The sequence below is a fragment of the Pogona vitticeps genome, chromosome 15 (assembly GCF_051106095.1).
Source record: "Pogona vitticeps strain Pit_001003342236 chromosome 15, PviZW2.1, whole genome shotgun sequence".
In the NCBI taxonomy this organism is placed as follows: domain Eukaryota; kingdom Metazoa; phylum Chordata; class Lepidosauria; order Squamata; family Agamidae; genus Pogona; species Pogona vitticeps.
The window spans coordinates 8,559,365-8,582,814 of record NC_135797.1 but is presented as its reverse complement, the minus strand read 5'-3'; the positions used below and the strand labels follow the sequence as shown (position 1 = coordinate 8,582,814).

The 23,450-nt window shown below is 52.9% G+C and overlaps 1 protein-coding gene across 2 annotated transcripts in view; it reads right to left on the bottom strand.

The window, feature by feature from the left end:
• The window catches only part of LOC110071117 (autophagy-related protein 2 homolog A), a 61,478-nt gene that overhangs the window by 1,230 nt on the left and 36,798 nt on the right, over nucleotides 1–23,450 (bottom strand). For both annotated transcript variants that reach the window (XM_072983941.2, XM_072983944.2), the window contains 23 exons: nucleotides 23,203–23,366; nucleotides 19,773–19,927; nucleotides 18,543–18,693; nucleotides 17,393–17,586; nucleotides 16,268–16,348; nucleotides 15,887–15,993; nucleotides 14,996–15,088; nucleotides 14,364–14,434; nucleotides 14,008–14,084; nucleotides 13,551–13,721; nucleotides 13,239–13,365; nucleotides 11,405–11,613; nucleotides 10,092–10,321; nucleotides 9,285–9,426; nucleotides 8,561–8,758; nucleotides 8,194–8,295; nucleotides 6,997–7,081; nucleotides 3,023–3,158; nucleotides 2,081–2,153; nucleotides 1,622–1,704; nucleotides 1,227–1,348; nucleotides 849–1,003; nucleotides 132–287 (listed from right to left, as the gene is read on the bottom strand). In XM_072983941.2, coding sequence (XP_072840042.2) covers nucleotides 132–287; nucleotides 849–1,003; nucleotides 1,227–1,348; nucleotides 1,622–1,704; nucleotides 2,081–2,153; nucleotides 3,023–3,158; nucleotides 6,997–7,081; nucleotides 8,194–8,295; nucleotides 8,561–8,758; nucleotides 9,285–9,426; nucleotides 10,092–10,321; nucleotides 11,405–11,613; nucleotides 13,239–13,365; nucleotides 13,551–13,721; nucleotides 14,008–14,084; nucleotides 14,364–14,434; nucleotides 14,996–15,088; nucleotides 15,887–15,993; nucleotides 16,268–16,348; nucleotides 17,393–17,586; nucleotides 18,543–18,693; nucleotides 19,773–19,927; nucleotides 23,203–23,366 — 3,082 coding nt within the window. The remainder of the gene's footprint in view (nucleotides 1–131; nucleotides 288–848; nucleotides 1,004–1,226; nucleotides 1,349–1,621; nucleotides 1,705–2,080; nucleotides 2,154–3,022; nucleotides 3,159–6,996; nucleotides 7,082–8,193; nucleotides 8,296–8,560; nucleotides 8,759–9,284; nucleotides 9,427–10,091; nucleotides 10,322–11,404; nucleotides 11,614–13,238; nucleotides 13,366–13,550; nucleotides 13,722–14,007; nucleotides 14,085–14,363; nucleotides 14,435–14,995; nucleotides 15,089–15,886; nucleotides 15,994–16,267; nucleotides 16,349–17,392; nucleotides 17,587–18,542; nucleotides 18,694–19,772; nucleotides 19,928–23,202; nucleotides 23,367–23,450) is intronic.

Here is a 23,450-nt window from a genome sequence, read left to right as displayed (position 1 = left end):
CCCCGCGTCCTCTCTCGGTCAGAACCGCGGAGACGTAGCCCACAAAGCGGTGTTTCCAAATCTGGGCAAGGGGGACACCCATGTACTCCGCACCCCCATAAACTGCTTCATCCTGGGGGACCCCCCCTTACCTCCCTCACGGTGTCATAGGCCTTGGCCACCCCCTCGCGCAGGTCGGCCGGCTGCTGGCCACGCCTCAGCTTGCGGGTGGACTTTTTGTCCAGGAGGGTCCGTGTGGAGAGGGGAGCCGTCGGGGAGAGGATGTCATAGACCGTCTCGGCCGTGGCCTAGAAGGAAGAAGGAGAAGGCGGCAGAGCTGAAGGAAGAGGGGGGGTTCTGCGCGGGGGCGGGCGGGTGTCCTCCCCCAGCTCTTTACTTTCCTCCGGGGGACCCACACCCTCACAGCAGGTCACGCCTGCGGAGAGAGGCCCCGTCACAGAGTGGCACCCGGGCTGTCCGTGGGAGAAAGAAAGCCAGGGTGGATTCTGGGCGGAACCTCATCCTTCAAACAAAGGAGTCCGGGAGGGGGCTGGTTCCCCCGGTGCCCTCCCCCATGCGAACAGCTAGCCCTGGGCAAGCCGCACCGTCTGAGGGCGCCCACCGAAAGAAGAGGATTGGGAAAACCACTCCCAGGTAGTCTCTCTCTAGACTTGACGACCCTCCACACTTATGAAGGTCGTCCAGCTAATTAATATCCTTCTCCCCTAGGCTAGTGCTTCTGGGCCACCATCCTGTACAGACCCCCCCGAGCATCTTACCCCCTTCCTATATCTCTCTCACACATGCACATGCGCACACACACACACACACACACACACACACACACACACACACACGCAAAAACAGACCTGGATGGCTTGCACCAGGCGGTTGCTGAGCTCAAGGGCCGCCGAGGCGGTGGAGGTGCCGAAGGATGCCGCCCCTCGCTGCAGGCCCCGGATGATCCGGCCATCCTTGCGGTACTGCTCGATGGGCAGCCAGAAGAGGTCACGCAGGCCGTGGACTGGCGGGTGGGGGGGGGAAAGGAAGGGCATGGAGAAACTGGGGGGCTTTTGGAAGGCTCCCCCTCAGCCCCAACCCCACTCCCACCCCCTGCGCACGCACAGAGACTGGTCCTGCCTCCTCCCGCTACCAATCAGCCCCCGTGGGGGGGGGGGTCCGTGCGTGTGGGGTGTGTATATGTGTGGGGGGCGGGCCTCCCCTTCTGCTTCCAAGGGGCGACTTACAGAGCTGCACGACGGAGTGCATGGGCCCCACACCGCCCAGGATGCCCGGGAGCTGGTTCTTGCGGATGTCCGTCAGCCACTCGGTCAGGGCGTAGCTCACCACCTTCTCCACGCCCAAGAGCCTTGGAGGGGAGAAGAGAGGCCGAGAGGTTTTGCGGGTCCCCTCGCCTGTCCCGCCCGCTGCCTCTCGACCAACCCAGAAGTTGCCACTCCACTCCAACAGCGTTCTCTCCCCCCCTGCGCGCATGCAGCTCCACTTCCTCTGCGCTGACTGCCCTGGGTCTGCCATCCTGCCCCTGGGCATTGGTGGATGCCCCCTCCTCCTCCTCCTCCTCCTCCTGTATTCCCCACTGTTTCCTCCCAGCCCACCCTGGGTGGAAGAGGTGGGGCCTTACCCGTGCCGACAACAGAGCCTCTTAAGTTTGAGCTCAGAGCAGTTGAGCTGTGCCAGGCCGATGAGGATGCCGGCAAAAGTGCCCTGAAGAAACAAGGGAGGGAGGGAGGAAGACAGACGTTATGAAATAGAATGGCTGCCCCCCCCCCCCGCCAAGAGTCCCTGCGACATTCAGAGAGGAACCTCCGGGCCTCGCTCGGGCAGGGGCGATCTTTCCCCCCAACAAGAGAAAGAGGCCCCAGAAGGGAAGAACTGGGCGCAGAGCAGATCCCCCGTCCATTGGCGTGCTTTGGGGTGGCTGGCATTTCTGATTCCTTTTGGCAACCTGCGAAGCACTGATTCCAAGACATCACTTGGGGCCCCCTCAGTGGCTGTTTTTTTTTGGGGGGGGAGGCGGCTGGATTTCTGGAGCCCAGTTTCTGGGGTTGGGAGGCGCAAAGGCAGCTGGCTGGCTGCTCACCATCTGGTCCACCGTCACATGCTTGCCGTGATAGTCCAGCCAGATGGGGACTTCAGAGGTGAATCGGAACTCCCTGGAAGAGAAGGAAGAAGCCGGGAGGGGGAAGGAAGAGGTGAGGTGCCTGCTGCGGAGGAAGGTCCTCTCCATCAGACGCTTCCCCCTCCACCACCACCGCCTCTAACCGGGGAGCCTGGCCGGGGTGGCTCACGGGACGGCAAGGCCACGGGTGCCCCTCCTGAAGGCGACCACGAAAGAAAACAGCTGGAGCCAGAGACAAGCCCTCTACCACCTGGGGACCAACTTGCCCCCCCCCATTGTAAAAGCACAATACCGGTTCCTGGGGAGCAGGACCAGGGACCGGGGGGGGGGGGAGAGAGAGCTCTTGTCCTGACATCCTGCTTGTGGGCTTCCCTCTAGGGCCTCATCCGGTTGCCCACGAGGAGGAACAGGGTTGCTGGACTAGAGAGGCCTTTGGTGTGACGCTGCAGAGGGTGCTTCCAAGGTGGACCATGAAGACCTTGCCCAGATAAACACAAAAAGGCTTCCTTCCTTCCTTCCTTTCTTTCGCCACCCGGAGCAGACCTCGTCTGATTCTGGAAGCCAAGCCAGGCCTGAAGGGGGGACGGGAGGCTCCCAGGGGAACACCAGAGATCTCCTGGCAGGGCAGGAGGACAGGATCCTGCACAAATCACCGGGAGAGTCGCTGCTGCTGCTGCTGCTGCCAGGCTGGACCAGAGGTTGGCCTGATCCCGCTCAAGGCGGCTTTGGCGCTTCTTGCTGTCGCCACATGCCGCATCCGACTCCCAGCGACTCCCGCGGGATTTCCGAGGCGAGAGATATTTAAGGAGCGGTTCTGCCAGTACCAACCCCTCCCTCCAAACACAGAGCCGATCATCACAATAATACACAACAGGGCGCTGACTCTCCCGCAGGCGCTCCCACCGGAAGTAGATGGGCTGCTCCGATGAGGAAGAGGAGGCGTTGGATACGGAGCTGGTCTCGCTGGCGGTGGTCTCCACCGAGGCAGTCATCTCGCCCTCGGCTCCCTCGGGCTCCTTCCCTGAGGCGTCTGCTGGACCTTTGGGGAAGAGGAGGCACATGAAGGACGGGCCTTGGCAACAGGGAGCGGACCCTCCCCTGCGGCTTCGCTACCCTGTACCCCCCCCATCCCCACCCCCACCCCCCGAGTGAGAAAACACAGGCGCCTCCAAAAGAGCCTCCCGGGCAGTGATTCCTAGACAGCGGGGCACCTACAACGGCACGTGAAATACGCTGGAAGGGAAACAGGCTTTGGAAAAGAAAAGAAATGACTAAGAATGGGTTCCCCTTCCAGCTTCAAGCTGTGCCACAGATTATCCATCTGCAACGTTTTGGCCTGCTTGTAGTTACTGTGAGCAGTCCGTGCGTTTTTTTCTAACACCCCCCCCCCCCCATTCCTCCTGTGGAGAAATCTGGAACCGGATTCTCGGTTCAGAAGCCTAATAGTAATTGTGCGCCCTCCAGTCAATTCTGACTCGTGGCAACCTCTTTTATGGGGTTTTCCAGGAAGAGGATACTCAAAGGCGGTTTCCCATTCCCTTCTTCTGAGGACTGTGCAGCTTGCCTAAGGCCACCCAGGCTGGCTCTTTTCTCGCAGGAGAGCCAGTGGAGGAATCGAACTCCCACCCTCTGAGGGCTCTGCAGCCAGAGACCTAAGCCAGTGAGCTATTCAGCTGAGCCACAAGGCTTTCAGCCCAGGGGCACTTACAGCCATCTTACAAGCGGGAGCCTTCCCCCGAGAAGCTCCCTATGGGTGATCTGTATTGGCTGCAGTCCCGACCACTCGGGCTGGGGATTCGTTAGCGAGTCGTTTCAGTGGCGTTCCTGATGAGAAGGTGTCCCTTTGCCAGGGGCCGAGAAGGTTCCAGCCTGAGACTCTGCCTGGTGGGTGGAGGGATCCCACTCTTGCTATTAAGCTTTTGAGCACCGAAAAGGGGAGAGGCCAGATCCTCTCAGGTCACAAACACTCGTTATTCGCCTGGGGAGGGTTTTGGGAGCCCCAACTTCGTGTATACACCGGGACCGGACTTAAGAGCTCCCTTTGCTTAGGCAAGCAGGTTTGGCTGGTTAGCTTTTCTTACTCTGAGGTATTCCCGGATTATATTTTACAATTAGCCTCCTTTAAACTGGCATAATCAGATCATTTTAACATATAGCTTTTCTCTGTTCTCTCAATAAAATCTAATCCGGCTTTCCTTTCCTCTCTTAATAACATACGACAATCATCTTCACAGATAGCGTGATCGACAGCGCGTCGCTCTGGGAAGCCTGGTGCTAAATCCAGCTTGGCCCTCTCGGCTAGGCTGTCCGTTTTCTTGGGTTTGTTTGGGACGCTCCTTGTTTCCGGCCTCAACCCTCTAGAAAAGGAAGGGCTCAGATTTCCTCTTGGCTGGAGGATGAGGGCAGAAAAGCGCTGCAGTCTACCTTGTAGGGTGGTTGTTGTAGCCCTGGTTCAATTCTTTGGGTTTGGCTGCCCACCTCGGTGGCGCCAAGTCGGGCGGGTGGCTGCCCCAGAGGGTGATCGCTCCCCAGGGGAGAAAGAACAAATGGCTCTCAAGGCGAGGAAACTCTTCACGCCTGGTTAACCCTAATTGTGTCGGTGCCAGTGGTTTTGGACTACATCTCCCATAAGCCCCAGCCAGCATGGCTAATGGCCGCGACCGCTCAGCTACAGACCAACAACTTCTGGAAGTTGGGAAGGGCATTCTCTCTCTTTAGGGTGGCAGCTGAGGACAGGGCCACCCCCAAGATTTTCAGTTGCCGGAGGCAGAGTAGCGGATCCAAAATCTGGCTTCCTGTAACGTGAGCCCATTGCTATGCGTCCTGCATTCTGGGATGATGGAGAACGGATCCTGCCCCTCCTCTGAGTGACAGCCTTTCAAGTATTTGCAAAATGCTCTCCTCTCTCCCCTCCGTCTTCTTCTCTCAAGGCTAAACAGGCCCAGTTCCTTCAGTCTTTCCTCCAAGGGCTTGGTTTCCACTCACGTAATCATCCTTGTTGCCCTCCTCTGAACTGGTTAATCATCCTTCTTAAAATACTGTCCAGAACTGGACACAATACTCAAGATGAGGCCTAACCAGTGCTGAATAGAGGGGGACTAGCACCACACAGGATTTGGAAACTATACTTCTATTAATGCAGCCTAAAATAGCATTAGCCTTTTTTGTAGCCACATCACACTGTTGGCTCATATTTAGCTTGTGATCTATGACAATTCCAGGATCTTTCTCGCTCACAGTATTGCTGAGCCAGGTATTCCCCCACCTTGTAACTGTGCATTTGGGGTGGTGGTGGTTCTGAGGTGTAGTACCTTGAATTTATCCCTGTTGAATTTCATTCTGTTGTTTTCAACCCAGTGCTCAAGCCTGTCAAGATCATTTTGAATTTTCTTTCTGTCTTCCAGGGAAATAGCTATTCCACCCAATTTTGTGTCATCCACAAATCTGATTAGCATTCCCTGCATCCCCTGATCCAAATCATTAAGAAAAATATTGAATAGCACTGGGGTATTGACTACACCATGGGGTACCCCACTTGTTACCTCCTCATTTGAGAAGGAGCCCTTAATCATCATCCTCCAAGTACAATTCTGTAGCCAACTGTATATCCATTTGTTGTTCTATCCAGCCCACACCTAGTTTGCGAATCAGAATATCATGGAGCACTTTGTCAAAAGCTTTGCTGAAGTCAAGATATATTATGTCTACAGCTTTCCCTCTATCTATCGGGGAGGTTACCCGATCAAAAAAAATGAGATCAAATTAGTCTGGCAGGATTTGTTTTTGACAAATCATGCTGGCTTCTAGTTACTACCTGCATTGTTTTCCAAGTGCTTGCTTGCATAGTGACAGCTAAATAATCTTTCCCAGAGTTTTCCCTGGGATTGATGTCAGGCTAATTGGTCTGTAATTCCCAGGTTCCTCTTTTTTGCCCTTTTTGTAGATAAGGACAACATTAGCCCTCCTCCAGTCAGCTGGCACCTCATGCATTTCCCCTGATTTCAAGAAAATAATGGACGGTGGGAGTTCTTTAGAATGGCACCTGCCCGTCCATTCAAGCCACTGTAGAGGATTTAAAGCCAGAGGCTTCCAAATGAAAGAACTGGAACACTACCAAATAAAACAAATACTGTAGCAACCTTTCATGGATGAAGCCCACTTCCTCAGGCTCTAAACACACCCGTCCCCTTCATGGCTGGTGCAGAAAATATTGTTACTGATGTTACACAACCTGGGAGAGATTATCCGTTCTTCTTGTGAGGCTGAGTCTCTGCTGTCTTCGCAGAAAGGTTTGGAATTTTAAGACCAAAAGGCGGGAAATGACCCTCTGATCGCCCTCCCACCTCCCCACGATTTGCTTGAAACAAAGCTTTCTTTAGCTGTGGGGTGGGGGGGAGATGACAAAGAGACCCAGCAGCGTTTAGCGCAAGTCAGGGCCCCACAGTGTGGTTAACATTCCCCCCCCAAAAAAATCTTGCTAGTTAGAGGCCCAGCCTCACAAGATGAACTGATCATCTCTCCCAGAATATGTAACATCCTCCATGAAGGGGGGGAGGTTTCCTTCATGAAGTGGATTTCATCCGTGGCAGCTCGCTATTTGTTTTATTTACTTTTGGGGGGGTCTAATAAAAGCCAAATGTGTGATCTTCAGAACCACAATGGCCCTTTCCTTTTTCATTTTAGACAAATTATTTTTACCCATGGAGCAGAAAATCCAACAAGCTGCTTTGCTTGTCCTTGGCAGGGGGGGTTGGGAACCAGTGACAAGAAAGCAAATAACGACCCATCCCTTTGAAGGCATTCAGTCTGTTGCGATGGGGGGGGGACAGGCCCCCGATTTTGGCTGAGCTCTGGACGTTGCTAGACCAGAGGCTTACCTTCAGAGCCGGGGTCCAGGGGTACGACTGGATTAATGCTGGCAGCTACACTGGCAAAAAAGTCCTTGAGGAAGAACAAGGCATCCTGAGAGGAGAAAGGAAGGGGGAAAAACATCAGCCTCTTCCCTGACCTTCCCAACTTCAGGCATCCTCTCTAGTGCCAGCCTAGGACGGGTGGCTGGGTTGTAGCGAGGAAGAAGAGATCATGCTATGATCTGGGAACGGCTGATCTGGAAGGGCCCCTCGGGATCATCGGGTCCAGCCCCCATCAAGGAGGGCCAGTGGGGAAAATCGAAGTTCCCAACCTCTGGCTCCACAGCCAGGGGCCTAATTAGCTCAGCTATCCAGCAGATGTGGGAGAATCCAGAAGGTCTCCTTTCTCAGACGGCTCAATCCAAAATCCCTTTCCCAGGGGGCAAGCCGCAGCGGCAGACACACACTGTTCCAGAAGCCACACAACCAGGCAGACTGAAACTCAAGTGGCACACAGCCATATACAGTGGTGCCTCGCATTACGACGTTAATTCGTTCCAGCGAAATCGCTGTACAACAAAAATGTCGTAATGCGAAATAAAAAAGCCCACAGAAACGCATTAAAACCCGATTAATGCGTTCCTATGGGCTTGAAACTCACCACCCAGCGAAGATCCTCCATAGCGCGGCCATTTTTGCTGCCCGTGCAGCGAGGAATCCGTCCCAGAAAAGAGCGGGGAGCCATTTTTTTTACCCGGCAGCCATTTTGAAACCACCGATCAGCTGGCCGAAAATCGTCGTTTTGCGAGAATCGGTTCCCAAAGCAGGGAACTGATCATCACAAAGCGAAAAAACCCCATTTAAAACATTGTAAAGTTCGTCGTGATGCGATTTCGTCGTTAAACGGGGCGCTCGTCTTGCGAGCCACCACTGTACAGACAAAAAACACAGCCCCCACCCCCCAGCCTTGCCACTTTAAACCTTAGTTACACCCAGCCATGTGGACTGGAGCCACCGCTCTCCACGGCCGTGCAGATAAAAACTGCTGCTCTCCACAAGCAAGCAGCGCTCATCTACCCAAGGAGGGCAGGTGGTTCAGGGGGAACCAGGCCTCTGCCCTTCCATCCGCCCCGGGAGGGGCCTGCCTGCAAAGAGGCCTTCCTCTGCTGTCTTTGGGGAAGGGGAAACCCGGTGGGAGCTTCCGTCTTTCCCTCGCCCCCTCACCTGGTCGATGTTGAGCCTCAGCGGCATTAGCGAAACACGAAGGCAGCACTCGGGGCCTCCCAGGCCGGTTTCCGGGCAGACGTGGAGAGCTTTGATGGTGAGCTGCCAAGAGAAAGGAGGTCCCCGACAGTCAGGCCAAGAAGACCTTTTTTGGGGCTCATCGGCCCCAAACCACTTTGCTGGCAAATGCCTCCCCCAAACAGAACTGCCTGAATCCCATCAGCCATCGCAAATCCAGGGGGCTAACCCAGCAGCAACTTCTTGGTGATGCTCCCCACCATCCCCACCCCCGCTCTGAAGAGGCAGGAAGGGGCTTGGACTTGGTCTCTCTGGCCCCCCACCCCAACCCCCAGCCCCACCCCCATACCATGTTGGAGTGGGTGCGCCGGGGCATGCACTCGCTGCTGTACAGGTAGAGGAACTTGTTGATCTGCGAGGAGGCCAACCGGTCCCGGATCTCCAGTTCTTGGACAATGAACACCTGCCGGGCCAGGGGCTGCTCCTCCAGCTCGGGAGGGGGCCTCTCCGAGGTGCTGCCCGGGTACGTTTCGTGCTGAAAGCTCACCTGGGCGGGGGGGGGGGAGAGGTGGGCAGCATCAGGAGACCCGGGAGACCCGCTGAGGACCTGGGCTTTACCAGGCCTCGACTGACAGTAATCGAGCCATGCGTTTTCGGCCTCCAGGACCCTCTCGGGGCTGCGCAAACCGGCAAAAATGTGAGAAAACTTTGTGTGGGGAAGAGACAGGGATTGGAAGCAGTCGGCCTTCCACCTGCTGGTTCTGAAACGTGGTTGCTTTCTTTGTGTTAAGACCCCAGCCACTGGTTCAGAAGGTGTATCACTACCAGGAAAAGTAGTTTGTCTCCCCCCCCGCGGGTTCCCCCCCACCAGCTGTTCCCTTCTCTCTCCCAGCCCATTTCCAGGGAGCAAAGGAAGACAGGTCCTCCGGGGGGGGGGGTGCCCCACAACCGCCAGAAGATGCCAGAGAAACAGAGGACGAGGCAGGGACGAAATCCCGGGACGCAGAGGTCTCGAGGGCCAAGCAGCCTTCCCGCTTGCCAGGCTGGTCTCCGGACTCCCCGGGGCCGCTCACCTTGGTCAGCTGGATCTCCATGAGCAGGTTGTGGACGCGGCTGGCGCCCCCCTGGGCCCGCCAGGTGTTCTGAGGCCGGTTGGTGACCGAGGAGCGGGAAGGAGAAGAGCGGGCGCTGGGAAGGGATGGCTTTGCTCTGAAGCTGAGAAGAGGAGGAGGAGGAGGAGGAGGAAGGCAGAAGCAACAAAGCCCATCAGCCAGCTCGAGTACTCCTCGGCTGGCTCTCTAGGTGGAGACGGACCCACTGACCTTTCTTTAAGCTTCTAATGAAATGGCACTTTAACCCCAAGCGTGAGCTCCTGCTTTTGGAGCATACCTGTGGCCCCCATTTCCCTGCTTTCAACCCAGGGCAAGAGATAGATTTGGAAGAGTCCCGTCCAGCTTTGGTGCGTCTCTGCAGGGGAGCCACCACCGAGGGACACCTGGACTCCTTTCTCCAGGCACCCGTTGCTCTCTTGGCCTCGCTTTGAAGCAGAACAGCCATGATGTCTGTCCTGGTTTGGGGGGATTTCTTCTTCCTTCCCTCCCCCACGTGGCCTACCATCTTAGCCCTTGGGTGATCCCGTGGAAGCGTATCCATTCAGACTTTGGTTTCTGTTCAAAACCATTTCCCTCCCCTCTTTGCCCCCATTCCCACCTCTGTCACCTGCCCTTCTTATTTGTATCGCTCTTCGTGATGCTCAGCTCCTCTTGTCGCTGGAACGGAGACAGCCAGCTAGAAATCCCGTGAACAACGCTGCCCACAGAAGGCCCGCACAGGCAGCCGAGACCCCGGAGCTTAACGGGGAGGGGGTGGCGGGGACTCACCTGGGCGAATGGGCGTGGCCCGAAGCCGATCGACTGGGCCCGAAGTCTCTGCCTCCGTAGAGATGCCAGACCACCGAGACCTCCCGCATCACGACGCGGCTCTCGGGCACCGGGAAGCGCGAGGGAGCCTTCAGCAAGTCCGTGCTGCCCAGGGGACGAGAAAAATGGCCCTCCTGGACGCGGACGGGCCCATCCAACAGCTTCGTCACGACGGGCTCGCCATCCCGGGGCTGCAGGTGGACGGACAGACAGAGAGGGTGGGTTTCTGTTGTCCCCTTGGGATGGAAACATGCGGGGGGGGGGACTCCTTCCAGAACAGAACAAGGAAATACAGGCACAGGGACACCCCAAGTCCTCTCCTCCCTCATCCGTGACTGCTGTGGGTCAGTCCTTCCCTTTTGCGAGGGTTTTCCTTCGTTTTCCTGTCCTGACTAAAATGGCTGTCCAGATACAGACAATAATGGCTACCTGGTGATTCACAGATACCTCGGGCAGCTAACTTTGGAGGTTCCAAAATAAATTTGTTCTCATCACTTGTTACATCCTATGACACCGCTACTTGTTGAGAAAATTCCTTCCTACTGTCTGTTTTGGTTCTTTTTCCTATTTTTCTCTGTCAGAAAAAACCCCCAACTCCCATGACTGATAAGAAAATCATAACTTCAGCATAGAACTTGAAAAAAATATTATCCTAAAATGCCTTAAGTTGTCCTTTTAAAACAGCCCTCGAAAGTAGTTAGTAATTAATAAAGTAACTTTATTTTCATTCATTGAGTTAATTTGAAATGCAATGTTACACCCTTGTCACCCTAAAAGATAAATAGTTGCAGATAACTACATTACTGACAATGCATTATTTCTAATAAATAATAATTGTGTGCCATCAAGTCAACTCTGACTTATGGTGACCCTTTCTCTGGGTTTTTCAGGCAGAAAATACTCAGAACCAGTTTCCCATTCCCTTCTTCTGGGGGGTCGAGGGGGGGGGCAGCCTGGGACTGTGCAGCTTGCCCGAAGCCACCCAGGCTGGCTCTTTTCTCTCAGGAGAGCCCGTGGGGGGAATCGAACTCCCAACCTCCAGCTCCTCTGCCAGAGACCTAATTCCCTGAGCTATCCAGCCAGCTCCATTATTTCTGAGCTCCGTGCAAAGGAATCGTTCCCAGGCTGCACGACAGCCTCCCCGCAGGTCCACTGCTCTGCAACCTCGAGAGGCTGCCAGGCAAGGCTGCTTAGCCCTGCCAAATCCAAAGAAAGGGCAGGGGAGAGGAAAAGCAGAGCCGCGCTGCTCCGCTCCCGACGGGAGAGGCCCTTACCGGAATGCCGGTGCCCGGAGCGTCCAAGATGCAGAAGTCGTCGGTAGCCTCGCTCTCGCCCTCGCTGTCTTCCGAAGGGCTGAAATCCAGACCTTCGCCCACGGAGGCAGGTGGCGGGGCCGCGGCCTTGGCCTTGCCCGCGGCGCCATTCTCCCCAGGGAAGAGATACACGGAGACGGGGGACGGCGGCCGTCTGAGTCCAGAGTCTCCTGAGAAAGAAGGGATGACCTCAGACCGAGACCGAGACCGAACTCAGACCCAGGAAGGTAAATCACGACCTGGTTCAACCTCGGGGACTAAACCAGAAAGCTCGGAAAACTTTTCTGAGGCCCACTGCCTTGGCCTGTTCCAGAGAGCATCCTTCAGACCTTTAGCCTCACCCAACCCATCCTAGGGAGGAGCGGAGCTCCCCAAGCCCGTATCCGGCTCTCTTGCAGGCCCCCTTCTGGTTTCTTTGGCAGGCCCTCCGTGTAGGAGGCAGAGGACTCAGCTGAGATACTGCCAGCGGGGGGAGCGAGGACTCCCTTTCCCTTCCTTTCTTTAAATGCAGGATGAAATCTGTATTACAGGGCAAACTCCACAAGGACCTACGCCCTGAACCCAAATAGGAACCAGAATCTGGTTGTGCCTTCTTGATCATACCTCCCCGAATTCAAGTAAACTGCTCCACAAAAGTCCATGCAAAAGCGTGTATAGAAATGTGTACAAATAAGTGTGCCGAGGTTTGTGTAGTTTTTTTTTTAATTTGAAATCCAATACAGAAATAGGTAGGAAAACGAGAAACTGGCTGTAATTGAATTCCAGAGACGACCCACCACCATCACCCCACCGATAAATGCAAGAAAACTGGAAAAGCCTTTCAAAATTCTACCCTGTGGCTTCGTTTGCTCCTGACAGTTAAGGGTGACCAAGGAATGTAACTAAAGGAAGCAGTCTTTTCAGAATTTCAGTTATTTCTATTCATTTGTTTCTTACAGTTTTCTCTCTTGCACCCACTTCCATCAGTTTACAATTTGAAGTTCAACCCACAAGAAAATACAGAATGAAAGGAGGGAAAATTAAGCCCTGAGGGGTTGACGGTAAAAATGTAATTATGTCACATCAGAGCAGTAACGTAAAATAAAATGTCATAAGAAAGTCTAAAAGGGCTAGGCCAGATGTTCTTGAACCAACCTGGCCCCTGCCAGAAGGGGCTGGACTACAACTACCATCATCCCCACCCAGCCACAGCCACTGTTGCCCGGTCCAGAGCAATGGGAAAAAAAATTCACCTAACATACACCGACGAGGGAAAACAAGGGCACAGGGTCAGAGGAGAGAAGGTCTGGTCTCTTAGCACGAGGCACAAGAGACCACTCCACCCTAGAGACTAATCCTAACACCCAGAAAGCTCACAAAAGAAGCGGGCAGAAGACATTGAAGGTCTTCGTCGGTGGGAACCTGAACTCTGAATTGTATCCAGAAGGAAAGCAGGGACCCGCCACTGCCGAGGTTCAATGACAGGGAAAGAGGCACTGCGGGCGCTCACCCGCACCAACGCTTACGTCTTGTGACAACTGCACAGCAAGGGAGGACGCTGCCTTCTGACGCGACACACACACACCCCTGGGTGCATCTAGCCCAGGACTGCCAACTCTGGTTTCAAACAGGATTCTTTATCCCCCCCCCCCCCCGGAGAGTCCCTTGTATGGTGGGCTCCTGTCCAAATACTCGCCAGGCCTAACCCTGAGTGGCTTCCCAAAGCAGGCGGGGAGTCGGGAGGTTCAGAGCGGGAGCAAAAGTCACCCCAAGAGCCAACCCACGTGCGCCCACTGCCTTCCCTCTGCCTCCTCACCGGCTTCGCCGGCCAGCTCCTGCAGGCTTCGCTCTGTGTCGAGGAGGGCGTCTGTCAGGTCACGCTGGTTAATAGCGGCCGTCTCGGCGGGAGGACATGGCGGGAGAGAGGCTGGACTCTCAGACAACTGCCGGAGGAGAAAAGGAAGGGCAGGGTGTCTTGGGGGTTAGGTGGGCCTTGCGGGGTGGGGCAGTTTGGGGGGGGAGAGGATGGGGGGAGCCAACCGTCTGAGCACAAAGCTTCCCACCGGGGAGGAGGAGGAGGAGGAGGAGGGCGCTTTGTCTTTAGTCCCAGGCTCGGGGCCGTCCTCACCTGCACCTTTTGCCCAGCAATCTCCGTGGGACTGTCCTGCCGAGGGGGAGGGTGCAGGTCGCCGTTGTTCACCACATACTGGATGAGGTTCGCGAGGGCTGCGCACGAGTCTGCGCAGGTGTGGACGTGGATGACGTTGTTGGAGCAGCGGAGCTCAAAAAGAGGCCGCGTCTGGGGCAAGGCAGAGGCGAGGCGGGTTTTGTGCCACAGAAGCACCCTCTCTGCCCACCCCTGAGCTTCCATCCATCCGGGTGCGTCTGACCAAGCCTCTCACTTTCTCCCCGTTCTCAAGGCAGGGAGGGGAGAGAAACGGGGGCCCTGCCTCTGGCCTCACGGGGGGAAACCTCCCACCCAAGAAAGAGTCTTTCTGTGCTATGAAGCTGGCGCTGAAGGCACCTCACCCACACCCAGCAAACGGCACCACCACGTCCACGCCAGTCGTTTCGAAAAAACTCACCAGCTTCCCAGCCGTGGCTCCCTTCCACGTGGTGATCACCAGCTCCAGGAGGTCCACATCCACGACGCAAACATAATCTGAGGCCAAAAGAGAAGGGGGAAGCTGAACATACCTTTAGGCTGAAAGGCTGGTCTTTATTCTGAATTGCATCAGCTGTTGGCAAGTCCTAATTCAATCCATTTGACTAGTCCAGGATCTCTTGTCCTCCTCCTCCTCCTCGGTGACCTGGTGTGACCCCTTTAGTGCCCCACTGTCGCTGTACCCTGCAAACTGAGGCAGCCCTAATTTGAATCTGGTTGGAAGAAAAAGAGGATCAGACGCAGGAGAGCCGGCAAGGCCCTTGCGCCGTCAGTCACCTTTCCTCAGGTCACCGGTCTCGCTGTCACATTTGTTGGAGAGGTAAAGAGCCGAGTCATCCAAAATGAACCTGAATGGGGGAAGAAGGAGACCAGTTAGTGCCCTCCTTCCCTGTTCCCAAGTTTTTTTAAAAAAAAACAGGCAAAAAATGAGTGTAAAAAATAAAGTTAGAATAGTGCTGAGGACCAAGAGTGCCCTATCATAAGCCCAAGCATTTTCAAGACCAAAACTGAAACTCCCTCACCAGTCTTTTCACATACTTCAAGGTATCCCACCCTAAATAAGCATTTTTGATATCTGCAGCCTGATTTAGGACAAGAGACACTGCTTTCTTGTAAGAAACTCAGCTCCATCGACAGCCAGTCATCGGAAGATCTACGTGGCCGCTCCCAGTTGGCTTTCTCCTCATTTTGACCCCTTGTGTGGCAATGAGAGGAGGCGTAATCCCGCACGTTTAAGGGGGCACAGGGTTGTCTGTCAGACAAGGGAAACCCAGACTGATGTGCCCACACTGTTGATTAACAAATTAATGTATAGAGTTGCAAAAGTGATCGTGCAGGCTCCAAAACCTTGATGCGCCAAGGGCTGGACTGTCTTTGGAGAGACATGGGAACAGGTCGTCAGGACTCACCGGAGGAGGAAGACCGAGGTGTCCACGATGATGTTGCTGGAGAGGGTGAAGGTCTCTGCGGTGATGAGAACACGGATGGGCAAGTAGAGGGGCCTGCGGGCAGAGAAGGCAAACCTCAGCGCCTGGGGGGGGGGGCAACGGAAAGATCAAGCACCGCCGCCCTTCTTGGGAAATCTTCAACCAGCGCTGGATCCCCTTAGCCTCTGCGTGTAGCAGGAAGAAGAAGTGGGCCCTGAGCAGCCCCCTCTCCCTGCACTCCGCAGACTTGCCTCTGCAAAGGAGCTGGAAGCCTTCCTCCCTGCTCCCCCCCCCCATTTTGCAAGAGGTGCTGCCTTAAAGGCTTCTTCACTGCCAGTGGTGGAGACGCCCTTGGCAGAGGAGTCAGGCCCCTCCGAGGCCCCTCTCTGCACAATTAAAAGCGCTGGCTCTAACCTACCGAGTCCTAAATGGCTCGAGACCAAGCTCTCTCAAGGACTCTCCCTCCCTCCAGGAGCCTGCCCAAAGGCTCAGATCACCAGGAGAGGCCTTATCTCTTGCTCCCGCCACCTTCACAGGGGTGTCCTCTCCCATTATCCGAGCACCTCCCAGCCAGTCAGTGCAGGCAACCCCAACCTAGATGTGTAACTTCACACAGTGGAGCTGATTTCAATGTGCCCTCTGCTCAGAAACATGAGGACTAGATTCTTACATTCCTTTAATGGGGCAGGATCTCAACTCAGCAGCAGAGGGCTTCCTCTGCGGCCAGCAAGGGGTCCTGGCTTCAGTCTCTGCCATTCCAAGTTCAGGCTGGAAAAGCGGCTGCCAGCCAGTGTCCAGCAACACTAAGCGAACGGGCCCAAGGGAATGGCTCTGGGGTCCTTCGCGTTCCTCTTGCCCTTCCTCTCTCCATACCTGTAATCCACAGCGCAGCTGAACAAGTGCGTGTGCAGCACCGTGATGATGGTGGGGGGCACAAAACCCAGGATGGGGTCATCCAGGACATCCAGGAAGTCAATGAGCTGGAAGAGGAAGACGGGGTGTGTGTGTGTGTCGTAAGTGCACAGGCGTGCTGTCCGACCCCCAGGCTCGGTCCTCACTGGCCACCCGCCTGCGCCCGGGTACGCCGCTGTGTCCCAATCAACGCGTGGGCCTTTCTCCCTTTTCTCTTCGCTCTCGCTTGCCCCCCCAGGCAGAAGGCAGCTCCTTTTCCACATGCCGTGGAACGCCTGTGACCGTCACGCGACTGTGTGTGGGGGGGGTGCGGGTGCATGTGGGCGCAGCAGCCCTCCTCACCTGTGAATACCAGCTCTGATGGGCCAAGGCCATGGAATGGCGCAGGGTGGCCCCTTCCAGGCGCAATGTCACCAAGAATTCCTGCAACGAGATGAGCCCCCCAAAAAAGGCAGTGAAATCGAAGCTGGGATATTTGCTTGCCTGTGTGTTGGTCGCCTTTCTTTTCTGCTTTTCCTCCGGGGGGGGGGGGATCTACTTGGCTCTCTTTCCCCGCACTCCTCACAAAATCCCTCTGAGGTAGAGCAGGCTAAGAGACTGACTGACCCAAGGATTCTCTCCCCCCCCAAATGAGTTTCATAGCCCAGCAGGAAGGTTTTGACCCCAACTCTCCTACCTCAGCATCGACCGCTCTCGACTCCTGCACCCCCTCTTTCCCCAACAGGCCTGCAGGGAGAGGTTGACTGGCCCACAGTCGCCTCTGGGGCCGAGGGAGAATGGGAACCGAGATCTTCCTGGCTTTTTTCCCCCAAGCCCCCCTCGCCCCCATAACCACACGGCTGTTCGTTTCGGGGGGAGCGTGCCCTCCGTGTGAACGGAGAAGGCAGATCGTTTGAGGGCGCTCTCGGAGGGTGGGAGAGGGCAGGAGTGGCCAGCTCTGGCTGGCTGGAGGGAGGCTCCTTTTTCTGCTCCCAACCTCTTCTGGGCTGTGCTCAGGCTGGAAAATTGTCCCAAACGCCTCCTCCTCCCCCCCGCCCCCCGGCCATCAATCAACAGAAGGGATGAGACAGCCAAATCTCATTTTGATTTTTGGGGGCTGGAGGAGGTTGTTACTCCCCTTTAGGCAAAAGCTTCCATTCCCAGAGGAGCCCAGGTTCAGAAAACGTAATTTTTGCAGGGGGGGGGGAAACAACGCTGCTTGGAGGGGCTCCAGGGGATGGGTGGCCAGAGGCCTCAAAAATAGCTTCGGCCTTTGCTCTGCCCATCTCTGGGATACAGAATAAAACAGAACCCATTTCCCCCACAGGTCAGCACCAGACAAGCGAGCATCTCACAAGTGTCTCGCAAAGCAGGGCAGAAAGAGCCACATTTTAAAACTCTCCCTCAAAGCCAGGTTACAAAGTTAGGAGCACCCAAACGCTCATCCTTCCCGAGCTACAGAGACGGGAATATCCGCTCCCCAGCTACCTTGATGTTCTTTTCCAAATCCAGGTTGATCTGGATGGCCAGGGAGAGCATCTTCTGGGGCCCGTCCTTCTTGCTGCCCGGAGGCCAGGCGAGGTTGCCGTCTTGCGAGGCGTAAATGGTGGGGTGCAGCCCTTCGGGAGGTAAAAAGCTGGGGATTTCCAGCTGCTCGGGCATGAAATAGTCCTCCATGACAGCTGCAGAGAGAAGGGAGAGAAATCTGGTTAATACATCTTCTTGATTATCACTTTTAAAGCATTTTTATCTTGATCCTCTGTTTAAAAAAAAGAATACTCACAGAGTAATGTACACACAGTCTGTTTTTCAGAGGTGAAATACATTTAAGACAGGGGTGGGCAACTCAGGGACCCCTTCGCACTTCCCCCTCCCTCTGTCTTAAAATTCTTTTGAAAAACAATTGGCTCAAAATGCCTTCTGGGATGTGTGGGGCAATTCTGCCACGCTTTGTTGGCTTCCAGCAGCCCTGAGACTTTCCTCCTCTAGTTAAAAGATATAGATTTTTTTTTGTTGGCTGCTGGAGGATGCAAGAGGCATTTTCATTTAAAACAAACAAACCCATTTTTTTGCAAGGAAAAAAAAGGAGCGGGGGGGGGAAGCTGATGGGGCCGTCCAGGGCTGGTGTTTGCAAGCTCTGGATCCCTTGAGGTTGCCCGTCCTTGATATGAGGGATTCCGTTTCTACCAATATGCCAGTAGTGGCTCATTTTATCTCTAGCAGCACCATTTGCTGGCAAAATGGTGTGGCAAAATGTGCCGTAGAAGAGTTGTCTCCTGCACTCAGCTTTGGGGGGAGAAATGGCCTCCAGGCCACACGCTGCCCACGCTGCCTCCTTGACAAGAACTGCCAGACAAAACCTCTGGGGGAGGTCAGGGAACTTATCAGGCTTCTGCATCCCAAAGATGAAATGCAAACGGCGGGAGAGCTTTCAGCTTTGATTTTAAAAACCCAGCCGTGAATGCATGCTTGTGTTTATCTTTCAAAGAAGAAAACCCCCCGTTAAGCTCTAGCCAGCCTGGGCAAATGGCCCGGGTCGATGGGCAAGCTGGCAACCCCGCAGCCCTAATGCTTTTGGTGCGACCGAGGGCGACCCAGAAAGACGCAGCTCAGCTCCCGATGGTCGCCAGAGCCCTACCTTTGTGGTAAAGTGCAACCTTCTCTGCCTCGAGGCAAAAATAACCAAGATCCTCACGGCCTTTGTATTTAGAGACGCTGAAGAGGCTGCCGCTCTCGACATCCAGGACCAACTCCCCGTGAGAGCCCTCCAGCTTCTTGCCTCCCTCACCCTACAGTGGCCAAAAAAACCACACCTTTGTTAGGAAAAAAACCACATATTTTTCAAAGGGAGCATCTCAGTGGAGCTATCAGGCAGAGGTCCAGTATGTGCCAGGAAGCAGGAAACCGACCCAGTCCTGAATTGTTGGGACCTACTGCTTCAGCTTATTCGTTTCTCTCTCTCTCTCTCTCTCTCTTAGAGCTCCCTGCCCCTCAGCATCTCCCTAACGTTCATGGCATACTGGAAATTTTTTCCAAACTTAGGTGGCTGAAATTCCAAAAACCCACTATCAAACAATGAAGAATGACAGAGAGAAAACAAATAAGAACGAGGAAGCATGAGAGAGATGCCACACATCAAGATTTGATTTCTGTGTCACTCTTCTGTAGTAGCACGGCATATACGACACATAACCTCCCTCCTCCAAATTTAGCTTACAGCAGAGGATTGAAAATAACCCATGTTGGGCTTTAGAGAATTACATGGAGAGGTAATTAGTTATAGTTCCAAGATAACCACCCCTAAGTAGCTAACCATTGCTGAAATATAGATCCATTTTATTTTTTAAAAAACTCTTATTTTCATCCCCTCATTTATTTAAAAGTAACTCAAAGATTTACTTTGAGTTGCTTTTTAAAAACACCCCAGAAACTGCTTTTCCAAAACACATCTAACAGTCATGTCTGTACAGGGCAATAGATAAAATAGTAACTTGGGGGTGGGGATAAATATAAAACAGGGGTGCCCAGTCTCAAGGGCCTGGTGGCCAAATCCTTTCCCCGTTGCCATCAAGCCTGGAAGCGGCCAATGTCAGACATTTAAAAGGGAAAAAACAGTGTAAAGAGAAAATGTCCAGGCTTCATCTTTGGACTGCGTGTGATGCTCCTTCAAGGAGATCCCCCACGAGGTCCCTGAATTCCAAATGGAAACAGGCCATTTCGGACCACAAATAAGGGCAAAAAAATGTGCTTCCCCTTTTTTACCTTCTTTGGGGGAGACCTGGGGGTGGCCCATGTGGTCGGTGGTCCAACAAAGCCTCCCATGTGTGACGGGTGTGGAGTTTTGCCTTGTTAACAGGAGCCTTGTTACCTTGGCCTCACACAGCGCTGTGACCCTTCCCTTCCCGACGCAGAGCAGGATGGAGACACTGCTCTGGAGGCATGGGCGCCTCTGCTCCTCCTTCTTCCTCCGCTGCATCTCCTCCACTGAATAGAAGTGAGAGTCCTCGTCTTCCGAGTCTGAATCTGCCGGGGGTGAGAAAAAGGCGGGACATTTTTTGTGCCACCCGGAAGCTGTGGTCCTCTAGATGAGACCATGCCCCCATCTCGGCACTCCTTCTACTTATTCCTCTCCATTACGCAACCAACACTCCACTTTTCTGCTAAAGGAAGATGATCCACGAGGTGCTCAAAGGGAGACCAAATGCAAAACCTTGGCTGAAATCATACGAATGGCTACCTCAAGCACTCAACAGCACAAAGTCAAGCATGTACCTAACTGGCCAGTCCTGCTCCCACCGCAGAGCAGTTTAGATGCCAAAGGTTTGCCTGAATGAAACCAATCAAAGGGGCAATCAATACAGGGATAGACTAACCTCTCTTGGCAAATTTTGGGAGCAGCCACTGTGATGATTTGTGGTTTTATGTGTATTAGAATGGGATGTGTAGTCCTAAGATTGTCCCAATAGCATCCATTTTGATTTAAAGTCTGTTCTGTAGTAGAAAGGTTTTACATGCTGTTTCAGAGAAGCTTCGCTCTCTGGTTATCTCGTTGCTAAGCTGAGTAGAGAGCAGAGACTTTCGTAGTCAAAATAATTCTGCCACAAAGTATGATAACAACTGAAGCTCCATGAGAATGTTAGGCAGGACAACAAGACCCAGGAGGCATTCTGGGAAGAAGAAGGAAGTGAGTGAGAAGGAAAAAAAAAGGAGTTTGCCTGAGAAAGGGGCAGACACGTGCTTTTCCCATAATGGACTATTTTTCCTACCATGGACTGGTTTTCATCTAGCATCAACCTTTGAAGACCCAAGACACGTGAGATGGATTATTTATGCTTTTTGTTAGTTAGCATAATTCTATTTCTTTATTTTTTCAGCTGGAGTGGGGGGAGTGGAGTGTTCCGTTGGTATTGAATGAAAATATACCTACTAAACTATTTTACTATCAACTGAATTCTTTTCTAAAGCAATTCTTTTCAATAAAGCAGTAATGATTAAATCTGCAGGTGTTAGTTCTTGCACAGACTGGCTGAATGTCTAATTGGCCACGTGTGTTTGCTACCCAAAGTTCCAGAGCCAGATTATTCTGAGTATAGCTCAAGGATGTGTCTGTGTGTGTTGCTTTCTTAATAAGGAGATTGGCTTTCTGAGGAAGAAATTTAGACAGGACCTGGCTGAGATCTAAGTGGCTCTGCTCAGCAGTTAGAGGTTTGTCTGGATTTCGTACTCGTCCCAATTTCCGGCACCCCCATAAATCTTCTTGGAGATAAGGGGCTGCTTACAGCCACCAGGAAGGCCCTGCCTCTCATCCCCACCAGATGCATCCCCAGCCATCATAGGAGTGGGAGAAAGGCCTCCCGCAAAGAACGCAAAACACAGGCAAGCTCCTAACGGAAGAGTGCTGCTACTCCGCAAACCAGGATCAGCCGTAAAGCCAAGGCTTCGGCAGGTCCAGGGTGGATTAAATTGATGATTTTTTAAAAAAAGAGATTAATCTGATTTTAAAAATCTAAATCTTTTTTTATTTTAATCAAAACATTTTTAATTAAATGCTTTGGAGGGAAAAATCCATCTAAAGATAGTTTTCTGCTTAAGAGACATTATAGTTCAAAGGTTATTCAGCATGAAACAGAGCTTACTTATGTAGCAAGAGGCAGTTGTAAGGACGGGCGGACCACGTGTACTAGGGGGGCGGTCCTAGCGAACGCGTGTTTGAGCTCTAGAATATTCCAGAGACCTCTGCACAGGCACAGACTAAACCCATTAGTGTGCATTCACAGAACCCATGAAGAAGAACAATCATTTTGCAGCCGCAGCTCTGAAAAGAAGGGGTGGAACCAAGCTAATGCTCCCACAAAATGTTTCAAGCCATATATCAAGAACTGGCCTAGTCTTATTACCGTTTGTGAGCAAAATCAAGAAAACAGAGATGGCACTGTCACAGCCCAAATCCTCAATGTTGGGTTTAAGAGAAATGTTGAACACCTGCTCAGCATCCTGAAACCAGTTCAGAAGCTTTAAACAAAATACAAATAGCTGTTTTATTTGCTGTTGTGGGTTTTTCGGGCTCTTTGGCCGTGTTCTGAAGGTTGTTCTTCCTAACGTTTCGCCAGTCTCTGTGGCCGGCATCTTCAGAGGACAGCACGCCGTAAAATCCTTCAAGAATACAGCTGTTTTATTGCTGATGCTGTTGAAATTTTGAAGGCACTGAGTGAGCACTTAAAAACAGAACGACACACTGACAGAATCAAATTACAAGCTTTAAAAAAAATCTGGGACAAGCACTGCCTCCAACTCATTTTCTTGCAAACACTGGCAATATCCAGGACCACGGGTCAAACGTTAAGTGCTGAAGAAGAGGACTTAGCCATGACGTGAGCATCCAGCAATCATCCATCTCTCCTGCCAACTATATGAAGCTGCAGAGCTAAGGGGGAACCATTCAAGAAATGTTATGTCTTGCTGATGAGGTTTTAAAGAAAGTCAAGCCAGTGAACGGGTGGAAGTCACTTAAGCACTTGGAAATCAGAAATTGCCGAAGTAATGATTTCACTTTTAACAGCTGTGGCCTCTTCTGCTGGCATCAAAGGAATAGTCTCTTCCTTTGGACTTGTTCATTCTAAATTGGGAAATTGGTTGGTGTCCAATAAAGCAGGGAAAGCTCCTTTTTCTTTTCCAGATTAGAAACAAACAAAGGAAACGTAGATGAAGACGAGTGAGCTGCAGAAGACAGTGTTTTAAGTTTTTCATGTAGACCCAGCTGATGTTTAAGTTTTTTTAAAGGGATTTTGTTTAACCACTTCAGTTAATAAACACTGGTGTTTAGGCAAATACAAAAACATGCATGCTACATTATGTTATTGCTTAATTTAAATAAAACAATTTTAGTATTTCTTCAAATATGAGTGATTAACCTATTAAAACTATAATCAGTTGTGATATAGCTGTTTTACTAATCTGACAGATTATTAATTCTAAATATGGAATCTTCATCTGGTGGCAAATATTAAAGTTTATAACTACCTGCAAAAGTCTTTACATTTAAAAATCATGATTTAAATCGAGTGCTAATGACTAGTGGTCATGATTTAAATTGACTTGATTTAAAATAAAATTCAACCTGGCGTAGCAGGACTATGCTACTTTTCCATGCAAAACTTCCCAGGATGCAACAGCCACTATGACCAGGGGCACCAGCGGTGACCCCTCCCAGCCTGCCTCCCAAGACACAGTCCCCCACAGGGGATGGCAGACACGACGGCCCTGAAATGGTGCCCGGAAGCATCATCATCATCTCTTACCCAGCTTAAAAGCTGACTTGCACATCTGGAAGTTCTCCCGCCAGTGGACAGACGTGGGGGTCCCACTGGCAAAGGGGGACGTCATGAACCCGGGGCCTCCCACGGGCTCCGAGGGGCTGGGCAGTGGGCTGAAGGGCTCCCACATCAAAAGGTCATTATTGAGCCTAGAGGAGGGAGAAACGAAAAGCATTGACAGGCTTCCCTCTTGTGTGCTGGACCCTCATCCCCACGGGAAGCCCCTCCCCACC